The 17,167-nt window shown below is 44.4% G+C and overlaps 1 protein-coding gene across 9 annotated transcripts in view; it reads left to right on the forward strand.

The window, feature by feature from the left end:
• Ino80d (INO80 complex subunit D) overlaps positions 1-17,167 on the forward strand; it is a 60,508-nt gene that overhangs the window by 13,922 nt on the left and 29,419 nt on the right. For 7 of the 9 annotated variants that reach the window (XR_007593983.1, XM_050154341.1, XM_050154344.1 and 4 more), the window contains 4 exons: positions 2,213-2,302; positions 2,501-2,656; positions 8,899-9,629; positions 14,783-14,891. Coding sequence is in view for 8 of the 9 variants with exons in the window: in XM_050154341.1 (XP_050010298.1) it covers positions 2,232-2,302; positions 2,501-2,656; positions 8,899-9,629; positions 14,783-14,891 (1,067 nt within the window). In the remaining variant the exon portion in view is untranslated. Of the gene's footprint in view, positions 1-2,212; positions 2,303-2,409; positions 2,657-2,733; positions 2,797-8,898; positions 9,630-14,782; positions 14,892-17,167 lie in introns of those variants that run through there. The other 2 variants (XM_050154348.1, XM_050154349.1) reach the window with 2 other exon arrangements.

Here is a 17,167-nt window from a genome sequence, read left to right on the forward strand (position 1 = left end):
AGAACACTGAAGTGCATGGTGTAGATGTGGGTGGTGCTTGTGACTGACTGTTGAGCACTGAAGTGTGTGGTGTAGATGTGGTTGAGTGACTAATGCTTGGCCTCAAGAAATTCAGGTTTGGATGGAACAGGTGTGGCAGACAGAATATTAGAAAGGAAGTAGGGTTACATTGTGTGTGTGTGTGTGTGTGTGTGTGTGTGTGTGTGTGTGTGTGTTCATGTGTGAGTGCCCTGGTGGGTATGTGGAGATCAGGGAACCATTTTCAGGAACTGGTTTTCTCCTCCCACCATGTGGGTCCTTGGGACTGAACTCAAATAGTCAGGTTTGGTCCACTGAGTCACCTTGTCAGCCCCCAAATAACATCTTTTAAAAGCAAAATTTGTTCTATTTTAGGTACGTGTGTGTGTTAATTAACTTTTTCTTTTGGGCATGTGTTGTGTGTGTGTGTGTGTGCTAGGCTGATGTCAGGTGTCCTCCTCCATTGATTTCCACCTTATATGCTGGGGCAGACTCTCAGTTGAGCTAGAGCTCACCTATACTGCTGGTCTCACTAGCCAGCTTGCCCAGATACCCTGTCTGCCATCCAATTGTAGGTTGTCACACTCACTTTGTATCTGTCTGGCTTCTAGATATCTTCCTCATACTTGTGTAGCCAGTGCTCTATCCACTGAGCCAACTCCCCAACCATTTCTCATGTAGTCTAAGCTGGTCTTGAACTCCCGTTCTTCTGGCCTCTACTCCACAAGAGCTGAGAGCTCACAGGTGAACACCATCATGCCTGACTTAGAAGCTTTATTCACTTTCATCATTGTGTATGTGGTGTACGTGTGGCATGCATGCTACAGCATGTATGTGGAGGTCAGGACAACTCTGGGGGTCAGTTCTCTCCCCCTACTTTTATGTGGGTTCCAAGGATTGACTTGGGGAACATGGGTAGCCAGGCTTGTGCAGCAGGTGCTTTTACCTCTCCCCCACACCCCAGATACCTTACTGCCTTCCCCACCTCCCATCCTCCTTCTCTTTTATTTTTATTACATTTATTTCTTTATTTTGTGTTGCTTCTTGCCATGGACAGGTGTGGAGATCAGAAGAGAACTTGAGCGGGAGTCAGTTCTTTCCCTTTCACTGTGTTGGTCTGGAGGACTGAACTCAGGTCATAGAACTCTATATAGAACAGGCTGATCTTGAACTCAAAAGAAAACCACCTGCTTCACCTTTCCAAATGCTGGGGTTATAGGTGTGTGATGCCATAAACAGCTCTGTTTTGTATTTCATAGAAACATTTTTTAACAAATTGCTAAACATTTTGTCAGTGTAGCAAAAATGAAGTAAAACTATTTTTGAAATTTTTCCCTTTTTTTACGTGTTTGGTATTTTTTTTGTTTGTTTGTTTGTTTTTGTTTTTCGAGACAGGGTTTCTCTGTAGCTTTGGAGCCTGTCCTGGAACTAGCTCTTGTAGACCAGGCTGGTCTTGAACTCACAGAGATCCGCCTGCCTCTGCCTCCCAAGTGCTGGGATTAAAGGCGTGTGCCACCACCGCCCGGCTAAGTGTTTGGTATTTTGATTGCATGTATGTCAGTGCACCACATGGGTGCCTAGTGGAGACCTGGGGCTGGAGTTAGAGATGGCTGTAAGCCATCCTTTGGGTGCTGGGAATTGAACCCAGGTTCTCTGGCAAAACAGCTATTGCTCTTAACTGCTGAGCCATTTCTACAGCTCCCACTCTTCCCCCATCCCCTCACTTTTTTGGATTTTTGGGACAGGGTTTCTCTGTGTAACAGTTCTGGCTATCCTAGAACTCACACTGTAGACCAGACTGGCCTCGAACTCACAAAGACCTCTGCTTCCCAAGTGCTGGGATTAAAGGTGTGTGTTACCATCGCCCACCCTCTCCTCACTTATGTGGCCCAGACTAACTCAAATTTACTGTGTAGCTGAGGATGACCTGGAACTCCGGGTCCTTCTGCCACCTTCAAGTGCTGAAATTACAGGTATAGACAGACTCTGGTGTTAGCTGGTGGAAGAGGCTCTAACTCGGAGCCACTTTGAGCTCGTCACAGAGTAAATATAATTTGGTTCCTGTTGGATCTCATACTTAATATTAAATTCTAGTCATTCCATCACTTTAGGAAGGGTGGCGGGCACATACTAATGTTTTGGATGAGCTTACTTTGTTTATCTCTGTGTTAATGAGGCCTTTGATGTTTTGTAGACAATCTGCTTCCTTTTGAATGAGAGCACTCCAAACTGTGGTCCCCTGGGCTCTCTTCATATTGCTGTGGTGCAGAAGATTTAAAATCAGGTATGGCTAGAGGCCACAAGTCCCTCAGTGAAATTCTCTCCTTGAGTCGGCTTTACAGTCTCTGATTTGTTTATCATTTGGGTTTCTTTTTTGTGGTGGCCTTTTAGCTGATGTTCACAAGGAATAGAGTCACGTGATGTATGAAGGGAAACATATACACTTCTCTGAGGTTGACAATAAGCCCTTGTGCTCATATAGCCCCAAACTGTGCAAGCAGCGGCGACTCAACGGTTACGCTTTCTGTATCAGACACGTTCTGGAAGACAAGACCGCCCCCTTCAAGCAATGTGAATATGTGGCCAAGTATAACAGCCAGCGCTGTACCAACCCCATTCCCAAATCAGAGGATCGTAGGTAAGAACCACCTTGGGGCTGGGCGTGGGTCATTAACAGTCTTGGAATTTTGTCTCTCTGATACTGTTTCTTTTCAGTGTGTTAAATTTCAGTTGTTGAGTCCTGGAACTGTCCAAGGAAACTTTGGAGTACTTCTGGGGGTAAGAAAGAACAATTTTTTTTTAAGCGGAGCAGTACATTTTAAGGGTCTTTTAAAGTATGTCTGGGTATTTTCTTCTTTTATTGATTTCATAGACTTCTAGACATTTAAGAGTGTCTTTCTCCCCCCTTCCGAAAACTGCTGCTAACTCTTGAAGTGCAGCTCTGTTTGGTGGGTGGCCACTTAAGGAACTGCTGGCCTTTTTGCCCACTGGCTGCCACAGCGTAGGAACTGGCTAAGTGCTACCATCAGTATTGATTTGGGTTTGGGGGAAAAGTGCCTGCATGAAAGGTAATAAAAGATGTAATAGTTGGGGAAGAACTTAAAATAATGAAACATTCATTAGATTTGCTCCATAACAGATATAGAAGTCGTGACTGACAATGTTTTCTGATGTGGCCTTTTATGAGTAAAGAGTCCCACGTGCATTATATTTATGAAATTGAATTTTCACTTTTTAAAAAAATAACTTAATTATCCTCTTTATATTTTTCTAGCATTTTTGAATTTTAACAATTATTTTTTTAAAAGATTTATTCATTTATGTATTATGTATACAGTATTCTGCCTGCATGTGTACCTGTACCCCAGAAGAGGGCACCAGATCTCATTACAGATGGTTGTGAGCCACCATGTGGTTGCTCGGAATTGAACTCATGACCTCTGGAAGAAGAGTCAGTGCTCTTAACCGCTGAGCCATCTCTCCAGCCCCCAACAGTTATTTTTAGAATCAGAGAAAAGCTAATCCTTATTATCTTAAATGTCACAAGATAGTGCCACAGAGTGTCAGAGAACAAAGCACTCTGGAGGCTCGGGGAAGCCATTTAGTCCCTGGAGATTCTGGTCATGGGTGCGGTGTGGGGTGGGTCTCATTTGTAGCCTGACCCTGTCTACTGTGGCAGATGTCTCTCATAGGTGGTTGCTTACACTGAGAGTTAAGCACTGAGAACTTTAGCCCATTGCTCCACTGCTGCAGATGCTTGTGGCCCCGTTCTGGTGGGTGTGGGAGAACCGTTCTGTCACCAAAAGTCAGTCCCTCAGCCCCGGGAGGATACCGTTTCCTGTTCTTCAGACTCTTGCCAAGACACTGGTGTCCTTCTGGGTCTCCTGTCTCGGGGAGATGCACCTCACAATTTACCACATACAGTATGTGGAACCTCTTGGCCCAGATACTGACCACACAGAGCTAAGCCTAGGATTCAAGAGAGACTTTAAGAAGCATTGGTCAGTAGTTCTGCAGCCTGAGGGAGGAGTGATCAGTCCACCAGACTTCATGATGGGCCAGGCCTGAGCCAGCTCTGGTGATGGAGCAGGGACTCGGACAGCTGTGGTCTCTGTTGTCCTCACCTCACTCAGCCAGACAGCTGGAGCAGGGTGTGTCAAGGACTGAGTCTGAGAAGGGCCTATCACACCTTCCATTAAGGGTCTTCGTTGGTTTGCTTTGCGCCTTAGCAAATGAACTATTTTCTACCTTGGTGGAGGACAGATCCCCAATTGTTTTCTTCTCCTCTCCCCAGAGTGGTAGGCAGCACTCGAATAGGAGGAAGGGATTTGGCTTCAGGGTACCGTTCCTGAGACCACTATTACAGAATGACGATGGGAATCTGGCTGAGGAGGCAGTGCTGAAGTCACCCCAAAAGCAATGGTCCTCCTGGAAGCAGAGACCCATGTTAGGTCACTGGGGTGCCTTGGAGATCGGCATAGGTGGGACATAGGGACAGGCATCAGCTACAATGGAAAGAGTTTCATTTAGGGTCGGGCTGGCTGTCATGGTAAAAGTAAAAATGCTGCAGATCCCCAAGTGGCTGCAGTGGCAGAAACGCTGCAGGTCCCTAAGCGGTGCAGTGGGGAGCAGCCAGTCCCAGGCCTGAGTGGCTGCAGCAGGCCACAAGTCTCAGGTAGGAAGCCGCGTGATGGGTGAGAAACCTCAATGGGGCAGCCAGTCCCACCAGGAGAGACAGATGGGCACGCCATGAGACCATGCTTCAGGTCTCCCGGGCAAGGAGCCACGTGGCGGGTGAGAGACAGAGTCATGGATAGGCACGCCATGCAGAGTGAGGTTGGATATTTACTTAGTGGGCTATGGAAGGGGAGGAGAGAGAGTGAGATTTAGTGAGTTGTGGAAGGGGAAAAGGAGAGAGAGAGAGAGAGAGAGAGAGAGAGAAGCAGAGAGAAACAGAAGGGAGGGAAGGGAAGAAGTGGGACCAAAGCTGCCTCATAGAGAGGGAGCCAGAAAAAGAGAGACTCCTGCAAGCAGGAATGAAGATCTGCCTGCCTCAGCAGATGGTGGAGGGAGGGATTGCTCCCCCCCCCCCCCCAAAGCGGGGCTTGTTTCTTAAAGGGACAGGACAGATTATTACACTGGCTCCTTAGGAAAGCGCCACAGTTGAGGAAAGACGGGCCAGGAGGGGACAGATAACTGCAACTCTCAAAGCTGCACCCCTGTGCCCAGAGGCCTTTGCTACTGCAAGAGCCTCTGGGACTCTGCTAGATGCCCTACCTCACTCCCCCACTTAATTATTGGATTTCTGACTGTATTTTCACTTTAAGGGCAGACTTTTGCCACTAGAATTTGTGAATTTATTAAGAACATTGTGCTATTTTTTTTCTCTCCTTTACATTGTGCTTTTTGTTTGTTTAATTCTATTTTTTTCTAGACAGGGTTTTTTTTTATATATATCCCTGGCTGTTCTGGAACTCACTCTGTAGACCAGGCTGTCCTTGAACTCAGAGATCTGCCTGCCTTTGGCTCTCAAGTGCTGAGATTAAAGGTGTGCACCACCACCGCCTGGCTACAGTGTGCTATTTTTAAGAAATGGGTTGTAATTGATTATCTTTTACAGTCTTAGGAAAAATACTTTCACCTATGGTCCTTCCCTTCTTTCCATTCTCCAGGTCACAGTGATAGTTTTGGAACACGGTTTTAGATACTTTGTTAGGGTAGAAAATTTACACACACTCCCTCTGTGGTTATGTGTTGTCCTTGTTAAAGTAAACAAATGTTAACCTGCATAAACTGGCCAAAAAACCTGTACATTGCTTATGTCATAAGTTTTGTTTGTTGTTGTTGGTTTTTTTTTTTTTTTTTTTTTTTTGGTTTTGCGAGATAGCGTTTCTGTAGCGTTGGAGCCTGTTACAGAACTAGCGTTTGTGGATCAGGCTGGCCTCGAACTCCCAGTGATCCACCTGCTGTCATGAGTATTTTTTATTTTCAGTGGGAGTCCACCAGAGTGAGCTCATAGAGAGGCGATTTGGGGTTCTCTTTTAGAATTTCAGATTGCAGAGCCTAAAATTCAAAAACAGGTGCTTACAAGGAAGAAAACACTGAGCTCCTTAATATGTGCGTGGTTCTCGGGGACTGAGGGCTGATCCCTCACCCCGAATCCAATACCAACCCTCTCTGGGTCACTCAGGGGCTACTGTAAATGCGTCGCTGTATGTAGTGTTCAGTTTTGGTTATCATTCATGGCATCTCTTCTCCTTGGCTTCCTTTTTGAGATCAGAAGAGAGCCCTGCCTTTTTTTTTTTTTTTTTTTTTTTTTGGTCTTTTGAGACAGGGTTTCTCTTGTGTAATCCTGGCTGTCCTGGAACTCACTCTAGACCAGGCTGGCCTCAAACACACAGAGATCCCCCTGCCTCTGCCTCCTGAGTGCTGGGATTAAAGGCGTGTGCCACCATCACCTGACTTGAGCTGCTTCTCTTAAAGAGGCAAAATTTTTCCTGACTGAACTAGAAGGTTTAGTTCTGCACAACATTTAAAGTAAATACGCAAACACAGATTTGACATTCTACCTGGGGAAATGGTTGATTGATGAGGTAGGCATTTGTGGGCTGTTCAGCGTTGGTGTTTGGATCTGGACCCTGTCCCTCGTGACTGAGTAGTGAACACTCTTATCTGCTAGCCATCTCCTTCTCCCTGAATATAAAATCCTGCCTTACCATTCTGAACTGGAGTTACAGAACAGCTGTGAGCTGCCATGTGGGTGCTGGGAACTGAACCTGGGTCCTCTGGAAGAACAGCTAGTGCTCTTAATCACTGAGCCCTTTTTTATTTTGAGATAAAATTCTTGCTACACATCCCAGGCTGGCCTTGAACTTGTTGTCCTCCTCCCTTGGTATTCTGAGCAGCTGGACTTGTTAGTGTGTGACTGCTGTGTCTCCCTCTTTGACTGTTATGTTTGATTCTGTGGTTCAAGTCCCCCAGACTGGGCTTGAACTACCTGTATTGAGGAAAGTGACTGAACTCCTGGTCCTTTTGCCTCTCTCTCCCTCACAAGTGCTTAGATTAAAGGCTGGTACACCAGTACTGGTATTGTTCATTCTTCTTAACTTCTTAGTTACTAGTTTTTCCTAACACTGCTCCCCTTACTACCCAGTCTTAGGGCTCTGTTCAGTGTAGAATATATGTGGGGTCTGCCCAGTGTTGTGTGGAGATGTCACTTGCTTGCTTCAGTAACGGGTTCCTTCTTCAGATAGTTTTGGGGAACACTGACCGACTCCAGGAGGGTGTATCTCCCTCTTGGAGCTACATGCTGTTGTCCATAATTCTTTGAGAATTTTTTCAGCAGAAGCAGGCAACAACAAAATTACTATGTCATTTTGGTTAAGCCATAATTTTCCAAATTGACTTAAGTGTGGGGTATATTTTGATGGCACACTTGTTAACGTGCTGTGGGAACATGAAGAATATGGATTAGAGAATATTCTGTTCCACAGACTCTTGACAGATTTTCAGGATGGTTAATTGGTATAACAGGTCTATGTTTTCTCATTATGTACAGGTCTGTATCATTCATGGTATCTAAGTTACAAAGGTAGTCTGCCCGTTGGGGAAGTCATCATGAGCTTTAATTTAATTTCAAACCCCAACTTGGTCAGTTTCCCCTGGGGAAGTGGGCAGATTCAGTTTTGTAGATGTAGTGGAGTAATCTGAATCAAGGGCTTTATTTCAGTGCCTACTTCAGCTGGGCTGCAGGGGGCAGTCTATGTTCTTACGTCTCTGCCTACTGAAATGCTCATTCCACTAACCATGCCATCCCTGCTCCTGTGTGTGGGTGTGGGTGTGTGTGGTGTGTATCAGTGTGTGGTGTCAATGTGTATGTGTTTGTGAGTGTGTGGGTGTGTTTGGTGTATGGGTATGAGTGTGCTGTGTGTGTTTGGTATGTGACTGATGGGTGTAAGTGTGCTGTATGTGTGTGACTGGGTGTGTTTGTGTGTGAGTGTGTGCTGTGTGTGACTCGGTGTGTTTGGTGTGGGTGTGAGTGTGCTGTGTGTGTGTTTGGTGTGTGTGACCGGGTGTGTGTTTGGTGGGTGTGAGTGTGCTGTGTGTTTGGGTGTGAGTGTGGGTGGCACATATCAGGGTTATGTTACATGACCTTGGTAACTCAGGAACTTAGGTAGCTTTGGAATGTAATGTTTTTTCCACAAGAGACTTTGAGGTGATCTTCAGACTGTGGATGAGCTCTTGGTGTTCTCTGAGCACAGACAAGCACAGCTGTCCAGCTGCTCACCAGGGGCAGACCTGCTGTTGTCTGCTGGCCTCTACACTCGAGCAGACCACACTGTGCATTATCAGAGTGACATGGTCCTCAGTTGGAGACAGCTGGAGAGGAATGAGAGTTGCCTTTTCCATTTTATCTTTTGAGCTAGTGTCTTGCTGTGTGGCCCAGGCTAATTTTGAACTTATGGTCTCCTACCTAACTAAGTGTTAGTATTACAGGCTGTGCTGCCATATTTCTCGCTAGAACTTTGTTTTGTTGATTTTTGAAGACAGGGTTTCTTTATGTAGCCCTGGCTGCCCTGGAACTCACTCTGTAGACCAGGCCTCAAACTCAGAGATTCACCCGCCTCTGCCTCTGGAGTGCTGGGATTAAGAACAAGGGTCTACAAACTAGCTTTGAACTCCTGATCCTCTTACACCTTCCAAGTGCTAAGATTAGAGGCCTGTGCTACCACACCTGGCCTGGCCGTCTGATGTGTAGTATATTAGGATCTAGATTCTGTAGTATGTTTATATATGTGTATATTAGGATTTGGATTCTGTAGTATGTGTGTTTATATATGTATATGAAGAGCATTCTCTCATGTGTGTCCACTGTTACAGGTACTGCAACAGCCACTTGCAGGTACTTGGCTTTATCCCGAAAAAAGAGCGGAAGAAAAAGAATGATCCGGTAGATGAGGTGAAGGTCAGGCACCAGATGGATGCCATGGCGTTTAGCCTGACAGTGCCTACGCTGGCCTTGAAGATGCCCAATGGACTGGATAGCATGTCCCTCTCTCCACCTGGGTCAAGAGTCCCTCTCCACTACCTGGAAACGGAGCTCGAAGATCCCTTTGCTTTCAATGAGGAAGACGATGACCTAAAGAAAGGGGTGGCCGTGAGAAAGAAGTTGCAGAGCAAGTTGGCTCAGAACCGGCAGCGCCAGAGAGAGACAGAGATTTTGAAAGTTCATCAAGAGCACTTTAGCACCCCTCCTGCACCTCCACAGCAGCACGCCCACTTGTCACCTCTCTCCACTTCTGTAACGCCTCCAGCGCCACCGCAGGGTTCAGTCTGCAAGTCACCTCAGCCTCAGAACACCAGCCTACCAATGCAGGGAGTGGCCCCCACCACACACTCTATAGCACAAACAAGGCAGGCCTCTAACAAGAGGCCTCTGTCCCTCCTTCCATCCAGTCGGGCTCCCATCTCAGATGTCCCCAGGACTGACCGAATCCTCATGAAAGCCACCGCCTTCTCTCCACACTTGTCCTGTATAAGCCGACTGCAGAGACTGGTGAAACTGTGCACCCAAAAGCATCAGCTGGACGCAGACCTGTTCCCTCACCTAGGTGGGTCGGCCTCTCTTTTACTGTATCTATTCTGTATGACATCTGTCTGTCACGTTGTGTGTCTCAGCAGACCACACACAAAGCATGCTTCTGCATGGGAGATTCCTGGTGGATAGATACAGGGCTGAACTGGCCGTTTAGAATTTCTGTCATAATTTTTGAAAATTAAACTCTTGAAATTCTAAAAATGATTTTTTGACAATTACATATGAACATATAATGTATTCTCACCATATTTAATCCCCCATTGCTTTTTGTGTCTCCCTCTTCCAGTGAACCCATTTCTTCTTAGCCTAGTTCCTTTTCTACTCTGCTAAGTTTATTAGCTTTGCTTTCGTGAGCATGGAGATACTCATGGCCTTCATTAATATTTATAGCCACACATAAAAACGGTGGATCAGTATCTGTGCGTTCATCGAAGTTGTTGGTATCTTAGGGGGCCTTGCTGTGTTGCATAGACTGGCCAGTTCTTAGCTCAAAGGATGTTTCTGCCTCAGCCTCGGGAGACTTTACTACAGTCTGTGAACCAGACACTATATCACTGTCTCCTGTGGGTAACGTCATTATCTCTGCTCAGTTCTTTCCTTTAGACTTTGTGAATGAGCCAGGCACAGTGCCATGTGACTGTTATCTCAGCACTTGGGAGGCAGAACAGGAAGATCGTGTCTACTTAGCGAGTTCCAGGACAGTCAGGGTTTTGTAGTGAACCCAATCCCCCAAAACAATCATTGAAGAAATGGTATTAGTGCTCATGGTAGCTCATGTTTATGCTTAAAAAATAAGAGAAGATAAGACTTATTATTCTACTCTTTGTGTGTTGTCTGTGTGCACTTGTGTGTTGTGAGCATAAGTGTGTGTGGAGGAATCTGGGGATTGAATTCATGTTGAACTGTCTCATAAATGCAAGAGAAAAGTTATTTATTTATTTAACTTGTTTTTCAAAACAGGGTTTTTCTGTGTAGCCTTGGCTGTCCTAGAACTCTGTAGACTAGGTTGAACTCACGGAGATCTGCCTGTCTCTTTCCTGAGTGCTGGGATTAAAGGCGTGCTCCACTGTCTTTCCCTGACAATACATACATTTTAATTGCCTGTAGATCATGCCTGTCTGTATGTGGATTTGTTTGTACTCAAGTGCAGGTACCCACAGAGTTCAAAATTGAATGTTGGATTCCCTGGCTGCTGGGAACTGAATCAAGTCTTCTGCAAGATCAGTATGATTTATTAACTGCCGAGCCATCTCTCCAGCCCTTAGAACATAGTTGTGAACGTATTATGAGCTAAAATCCTACCTATAGAAAGAATTCTTTATTTGCTTGATATGGTAGCAGTAGAAATGCCAGTAAAGAATTTGAATATCAGGAGGAATAGAAGTGCAGGCCGGGCAGTGATGACAAGCGCCTTTAATTCCCGCACTGGGGAGCAGAGGCAGAGGCCTTTAATTCATCTCTAAGAGTTCAAGGCCAACCTGGTCTACAGAGGGAGTTCCAGGACAACCAGGGCTACCTAGAGAAACCTGATCTTGAAAAAGCAGAAAAGAAATATGAGTGGTCAGTGGAAACCTCAATTCCCATAGCAGGCTGGGAAATAAAACAGTGAATTGCCAGACTGGGAAAATCCCCTTGGTGAACACATGATATTTGTACATTGTTGGTGAACAGGGTGACTATCAGCTAATTACAAAGTAAGTAGTTTGGGGCTTCTGACTCCTCGCTGTAGTCCAGCACTTTGGAGATCGAGGCAAGAAAATTAGCTTGAGTTTAAAGCCTATCTTGGCTTTAGAGTGAGTCCCTGTTTGAAAATCAGTAAGAGATGGTTAAGAACACTTGCCTCTCTTCCATAGCACCTGAGTTTGGGGGACTCCAGTCCCAAAGATTCTAGTCCCCTCGTCTGGACTCCAAGGGTACCCACAGATATGTGGCATACTCTTATATACTCTTCTTTTTGAGACAGGGTTTCTCTGTAGTTTTGCAGCCTGTCCTGGAACTTGCATTGGAGACCAGGCAAGAGATCCACCTGTCTCTGCCTCCTGAGTGCTGGGATTAAAGGTTTGCACCACCACCACCACCCAGTTCTTATATACTCTTAAAAAATAATCTTAAAAAGTAAAACTGTATGGAGAGAACTTGTGTTCAATTCCCAGTACCCACATTGTGGCTTTCAGCCTCCTGAACCTCTAGTTCTGGATGATCTGGTGCTTTTCCCTGCCCTCCATGGGCACCGAGCATGTACATAGTGCACAGACATACAAGCAAGCAAACACTCATACACATAAGATAGTAAAATAAACCCCAAGCTACACATATACAAATACATATATAATATATAGTATTTTATATACATAGTTATTAAGTTCACTTTTGGGATTCTATCCTAGCTGTAAATATCGAAATGTATGATAAATGTGCAGCGTTTATTGTATAATTGCTTACAGAATTAGCCGTTTGACGCTAACCTGAGTGAGTCATGTGCATACATGTTTCATACACTGTGGCACAGCTGTTGTGAAGAGTGAGTCTCACTGGGCTGTATTTATTTATTTATTTATTTAAGATTTCTGCCTCCTCCCCGCCACCTTCTCCCCTTTCCCTCCTCCTCCCCCGATCAAGTCCTCCTCCCTTGTCAGCCCAAAGAGCAATCAGGGTTCCCTGCCCTGTGGGAAGTCCAAGGAACACCCACCTCCATCCAGGTCTAGTAAGGTGAGCATCCAAACTGCCTAGGCTCCCACCAAGCCAGTACGTGCAGTAGGATCAAAAACCCATTGCCATTGTTCTTGGGGTCTCAATAGTCCTCATTGTCCACTATGTTCAGCGAGTCCGGTTTTATTCCAGGCTTTTTCAGACCCAGGCCAGCTGGCCTTGGTGAGTTCCCGATAGAACATCCCCATTGTCTCAGTGTGTGGGTGCACCCCTCGTGGTCCTGAGTTCCTTGCTCATGCTCTCTCTCCTTCTGCTCCTGATTTGGACCTTGAGATTTCAGTCCGGTGCTCCAATGTGGGTCTCTGTCTCTGTCTCCTTTCATCGCCTGATGAAGGTTAATATTCAGGAGGATGCCTATATGTTTTTCTTTGGGTTCTCCTTCTTATTTAGCTTCTCTAAGAACCCGAATTATAGGCTCAATGTCCTTTATTTATGGCTAGAAACCAAATATGAGTGAGTACATCCCATGTTCCTCTTTTTGGGTCTGGCTTACCTCACTCAGGATGGTGTTTTCTATTTCCATCCATTTGCCTGCAAACTTCAAGAAGTCCTTGTTTTTTACTGCTGAGTAGTACTCTAATATGTATATATTCCATACTTTCTTCATCCATTCTTCCATTGAAGGGCATCTAGGTTGTTTCCAGGTTCTGGCTATTACAAACAATGCTGCTATGAACATAGTTGAGCATATACTTTTGTTGTATGATAGGGCATCTCTTGGGTATATTCCCAAGAGTGGTATTGCTGGGTCCAGGGGTAGGTTGATCCCGAATTTCCTGAGAAACCTCCACACTGCTTTCCAGAGTGGTTGCACAAGTTTGCATTCCCACCAGCAATGGATGAGTGTACCCCTTTCTCCACAACCTCTCCAGCAAAGGCTATCATTGGTGTTTTTTTATTTTAGCCATTCTGACAGGTGTAAGATGGTATCTTAAAGATGTCTTGATTTGCATTTCCCTGATTGCTAAGGAAGTTGAGCATGACCTTAAGTGTACTGGGCTGTGTTTAACGTGACTTACTGGTGGGAGAAAGTCAGGAAGGATTATGTTCTCTTTTTTAAGAACTAGGTAGGTAGACAGAAGGAAGTATGCAGGCGCATCAGTATATCCATTGCTTATGTATGTGCATAGATATTTGCCTGTATGGGTGAAATACAGATCCCAGGCTGTTGACATTGCCCACCCGTGGAGAATGGGTTGGAATGGGAGGCTTTATTGTCAATGAGAGTGGTGGGCTTTCTTCTAGACCTCTTAACTTTTTTACCTGGTATTAAATTATCTGAATAAAACTTCTGGATTATAGTAAGTAAAATAATAAGATATCCCCAAATCTATTAAATATCCATTTGTAAATGACCTTGGTAAATTCTATAAAGTAGGTTAAATTGAGTTCCTTCTATACATACTTATTCAGAACCTCTTTTTAAAAATCTTGCATAATGTATTTTCAAGTTAATATTTTTTCATATAGCATAATTTGTCATGGCTGAATTTAAATTATTTCCAGTTTGTATTACTTTAAACTATTGTAGATTAGCAGCAAAGTAATTAGTATCACATCTTTAATTTTTCCTTAAACTATATAATGAAAACTAGAATTGCGTGAATGGTGTGGATGGGAGGGGCCAGAGCCTGTGGTGTGCATGTGTGAGGTCAGAGGGCAGCTCTGTGCTGGTTCCTCCAGCCTTCACCTGGGTTCCAGAGATGGCATGGGCCCGGCTTGTGCCCTGAGGATCTTTAGCCTCTGAATCGTCCCGCTGGCCCTTTTCCTTTTTCTGTGTGTAGTAAGTATATATATGTGTGTGTGCACGTACATGCAAGATCATATGTGCACATGTGAGTGTGGAAGCCAGAGGACGTCTTCCTCCATGTTCTCTGCTCCGACATCTGTTCACACGCACCAATGAAAGGCATTGAAAGAAGAATAATGACGTGAGGGTTGTGGATGTAGCTCTGGTAGGTGCTCATAGGAACCACGGGACACTTGGTTTGATCCCCAGAACTGCACAAACCTGGTGGAGGATAGATGCCTGAGACAGGAGGATCAGAAGTGTAAGGTCATCTTTTTACCTTAATGGGCAGCCTAGGCTACAGGAGACTTTATCTCAAAAGTAAGAAAGTCTAAACTAAAACTAACCTCAATGAAACCAAAGCTGGTGATTCAGACTGCAGCTGAAACAGTCATCAGTATCTTTGCTCACACAGCAGAGGAGCTTCACGGGTATTTCATGCTTAGTCACACAGTATGCTAGACAGTACTTGGGCTGAGATGTAGTAAAGTAGGTAATTTTTAACAGGTAAGAGCACAGGTAAGTGCGTAAAACTCCCTATACTCTGCCATTTCTTTGCCTTTCCAATGCCAAGAGGCGCCTTGTGAAGAACCTGGTGACGATTTGGGTTTGGAGCCTTGCTATTGATGAGCCATCTCAGCCCTCTCCATTCCCACTGTCTGCTGCAGGGTTGGACTGGTCTGAGGAGAGCGGAGAAGAGCCGGAGGACTCCGATCAGGCCTCACCGTACCAGGTCGCATGGTCCATCCGAGAAACACTCAGATATGAAAGACACACGTGAGTTTCCCTTTGTTTTCCTCTGTGGGTGTGTAGCAGTTCGCCTGTCTTCCTGTCTGTGTCAGTGTCTTTATTTAATTTTACTGTGCTATACTTAGGTATAGTCAGGCAAAGTTAGAGTTAGTTCATTTTGGGAAGAAATGGATTATATTGTTTGAACAAAGTTAATTTTGAGTTTTTCTTGCTAAATTCGTTTCCCTGTTTTTCCCATTCACCAATGAGTGCAGTTTAATATAATAGAATTGAAAGGGATCTTAGAGAGTATCTGGTGCAATTCCATAAGAGTGGACCACATACCCAGAGGCTAAAGAACTTGATCACTGAGGGCTACCTAGAGTCTCACTGTGCTTCTTAACTGGTAGTTAGAAATAGTGTTTGTTTATTTGTTTGCTTGTTTGTTTTGAGACAGGGTCTCTAACCTTGGCTGACCTGGAGCTCTCAGTGGCCCAGGTTGCCTTGAACTTGACTTCCTGTTTCTGCCTCCTGAGCAGAGGCCCTGCAAAGTACTGCGTTTCTATCTCACTCTCTTCTGCAGGATTACCATGTGTGATGCTTTTCTTGTGCTAAGTGCTTCTGGAGGTGACTCTTTAGTTCAGCTCACCTCCTCAAAAACTGGCTCAGTGTTTTTATAGTCCTCTTTAGTGTTTTCCCAGTATGTTTTATAAAGAAGGTATTTGTCAAGGGTCTGTGGATAATGAATGTTCGTTTTCTTTGTAATAATATTACAAAAATTTAGTGACAACTTTAGCAATATAAAGAGTTAGTGCATTGTGAGCACATCATGTGACATCTTTTTTTGGCAGGGCCAGAAGATATTGCTCAGCACCTGAGCTAATCATTTAGTTAAAAATTTGGGATTTAGTCGGGCGGTGGTGGCGCACGCCTTTAATCCCAACACTTGGGAGGCAGAAGCGCATGAATCTCTGTGAGTTGGCCAGCCTGGTCTACAAGAGGTAGTTCCAGGACAGGCTCCAAAGCTACAGAGAAACCGTTCTTTCTCAAAAAACAAACAAAACAAAACAAAACAAAAATTTGGGATTTACATAAATACCCAACAAAATAGAGGCCACCTCATTTGACTCTGATCCTGTAGGTGAATTTTTCTATCCCTCTTGTTAGCTCCCAAATCCTGATATGGAGACTTTTATTAACTATGAAAGCTCTGCCAATAGCTTAGGCTTATTTTTAACTAGCCCTTATAACTTGACCCATTTCCGTTAATTTATGCGATTAAAACGTAACCCATTTCCATTAATTTACATGCTGCCATGTGGCTCATGGCTTGTTACCTCATCTGCATATCCTGTTTCTTCTGTATCTCTGGCTGTTGACTCTCTGTGTCTCCACCCTATTCCCCCGCATCTTCTCTGCTTCCAGAATCCTGACTATTAACTGTTCAGCTTTTCATGAAACCAATCCTAGTGTCAAATCTAGTGTGCAGAAAGATTGTTCCACAACATTTCCTCCTTTTTTTCTAAATAGAAAGGAAAGGTTTTTTAACATAATGAAACTATAAATGCTAAGAACAATTATCAGGTAAGAACTATATTTATGGTATCCAGTCTATTTGTATTTGGCATATTTGAAGAAAATATTTCATTATTCTATCTTGACGAGTCAAGCTCTGTACCTAATTTACCTTCTATCATAACTAAGGAAATCTATAATTAAGACTGTCTAGTCTTCAACTCTATCAAAGACCCCAGAAGGATATGGTGTTACCTTAGTAAAGAGGAAGTGCACTGCAAACAACTTCCAAAACTGAAAGAAATGACAGAGACATCTGGCTGCCTGTTCAGTCACCCCAGGGTTCCTCTGCAATGTTATGGTATCCATTTTTGGCCTAGAGGCCTAGAATATCTGACAGACTATTTTGAGAAGCAGTAATTTTGAAGGACTGTCCTACCTTGTATTGGCAAATTTCGGCAGTCACCTTTTGCATCCTGTTTGTTCGATTTGCACAGCATACTGTCAACATTTGAGGCAAGGGCAGTTTCTTGCCCAGTAGCTGACTTTGTCACACACACACAAACAAAAGCAAACTCCATATGGAGGGTCTTCAGTGCCTTTTTGAAGTAAATTGGTGCTGCTAGGAGCATATGTGTCTCATTGTCATGAAAAGCTTTGTTATTAAAACATTTTATTTTACGATTTATTTATTATATATAATATATATTTTATATAATATATATATATATATAATGCTTCGCCTGCATGCCAGAAGAGAGCACCGGGATCTCATTACAGATGGTTGTGAGCCACCATGTGGTTGCTGG

This window comes from Alexandromys fortis, unplaced genomic scaffold (assembly GCF_014885135.2).
Source record: "Alexandromys fortis isolate MF-2015 unplaced genomic scaffold, M_Fortis_MF-2015_v1.1 scaffold_40, whole genome shotgun sequence".
NCBI lineage: Eukaryota > Metazoa > Chordata > Mammalia > Rodentia > Cricetidae > Alexandromys > Alexandromys fortis.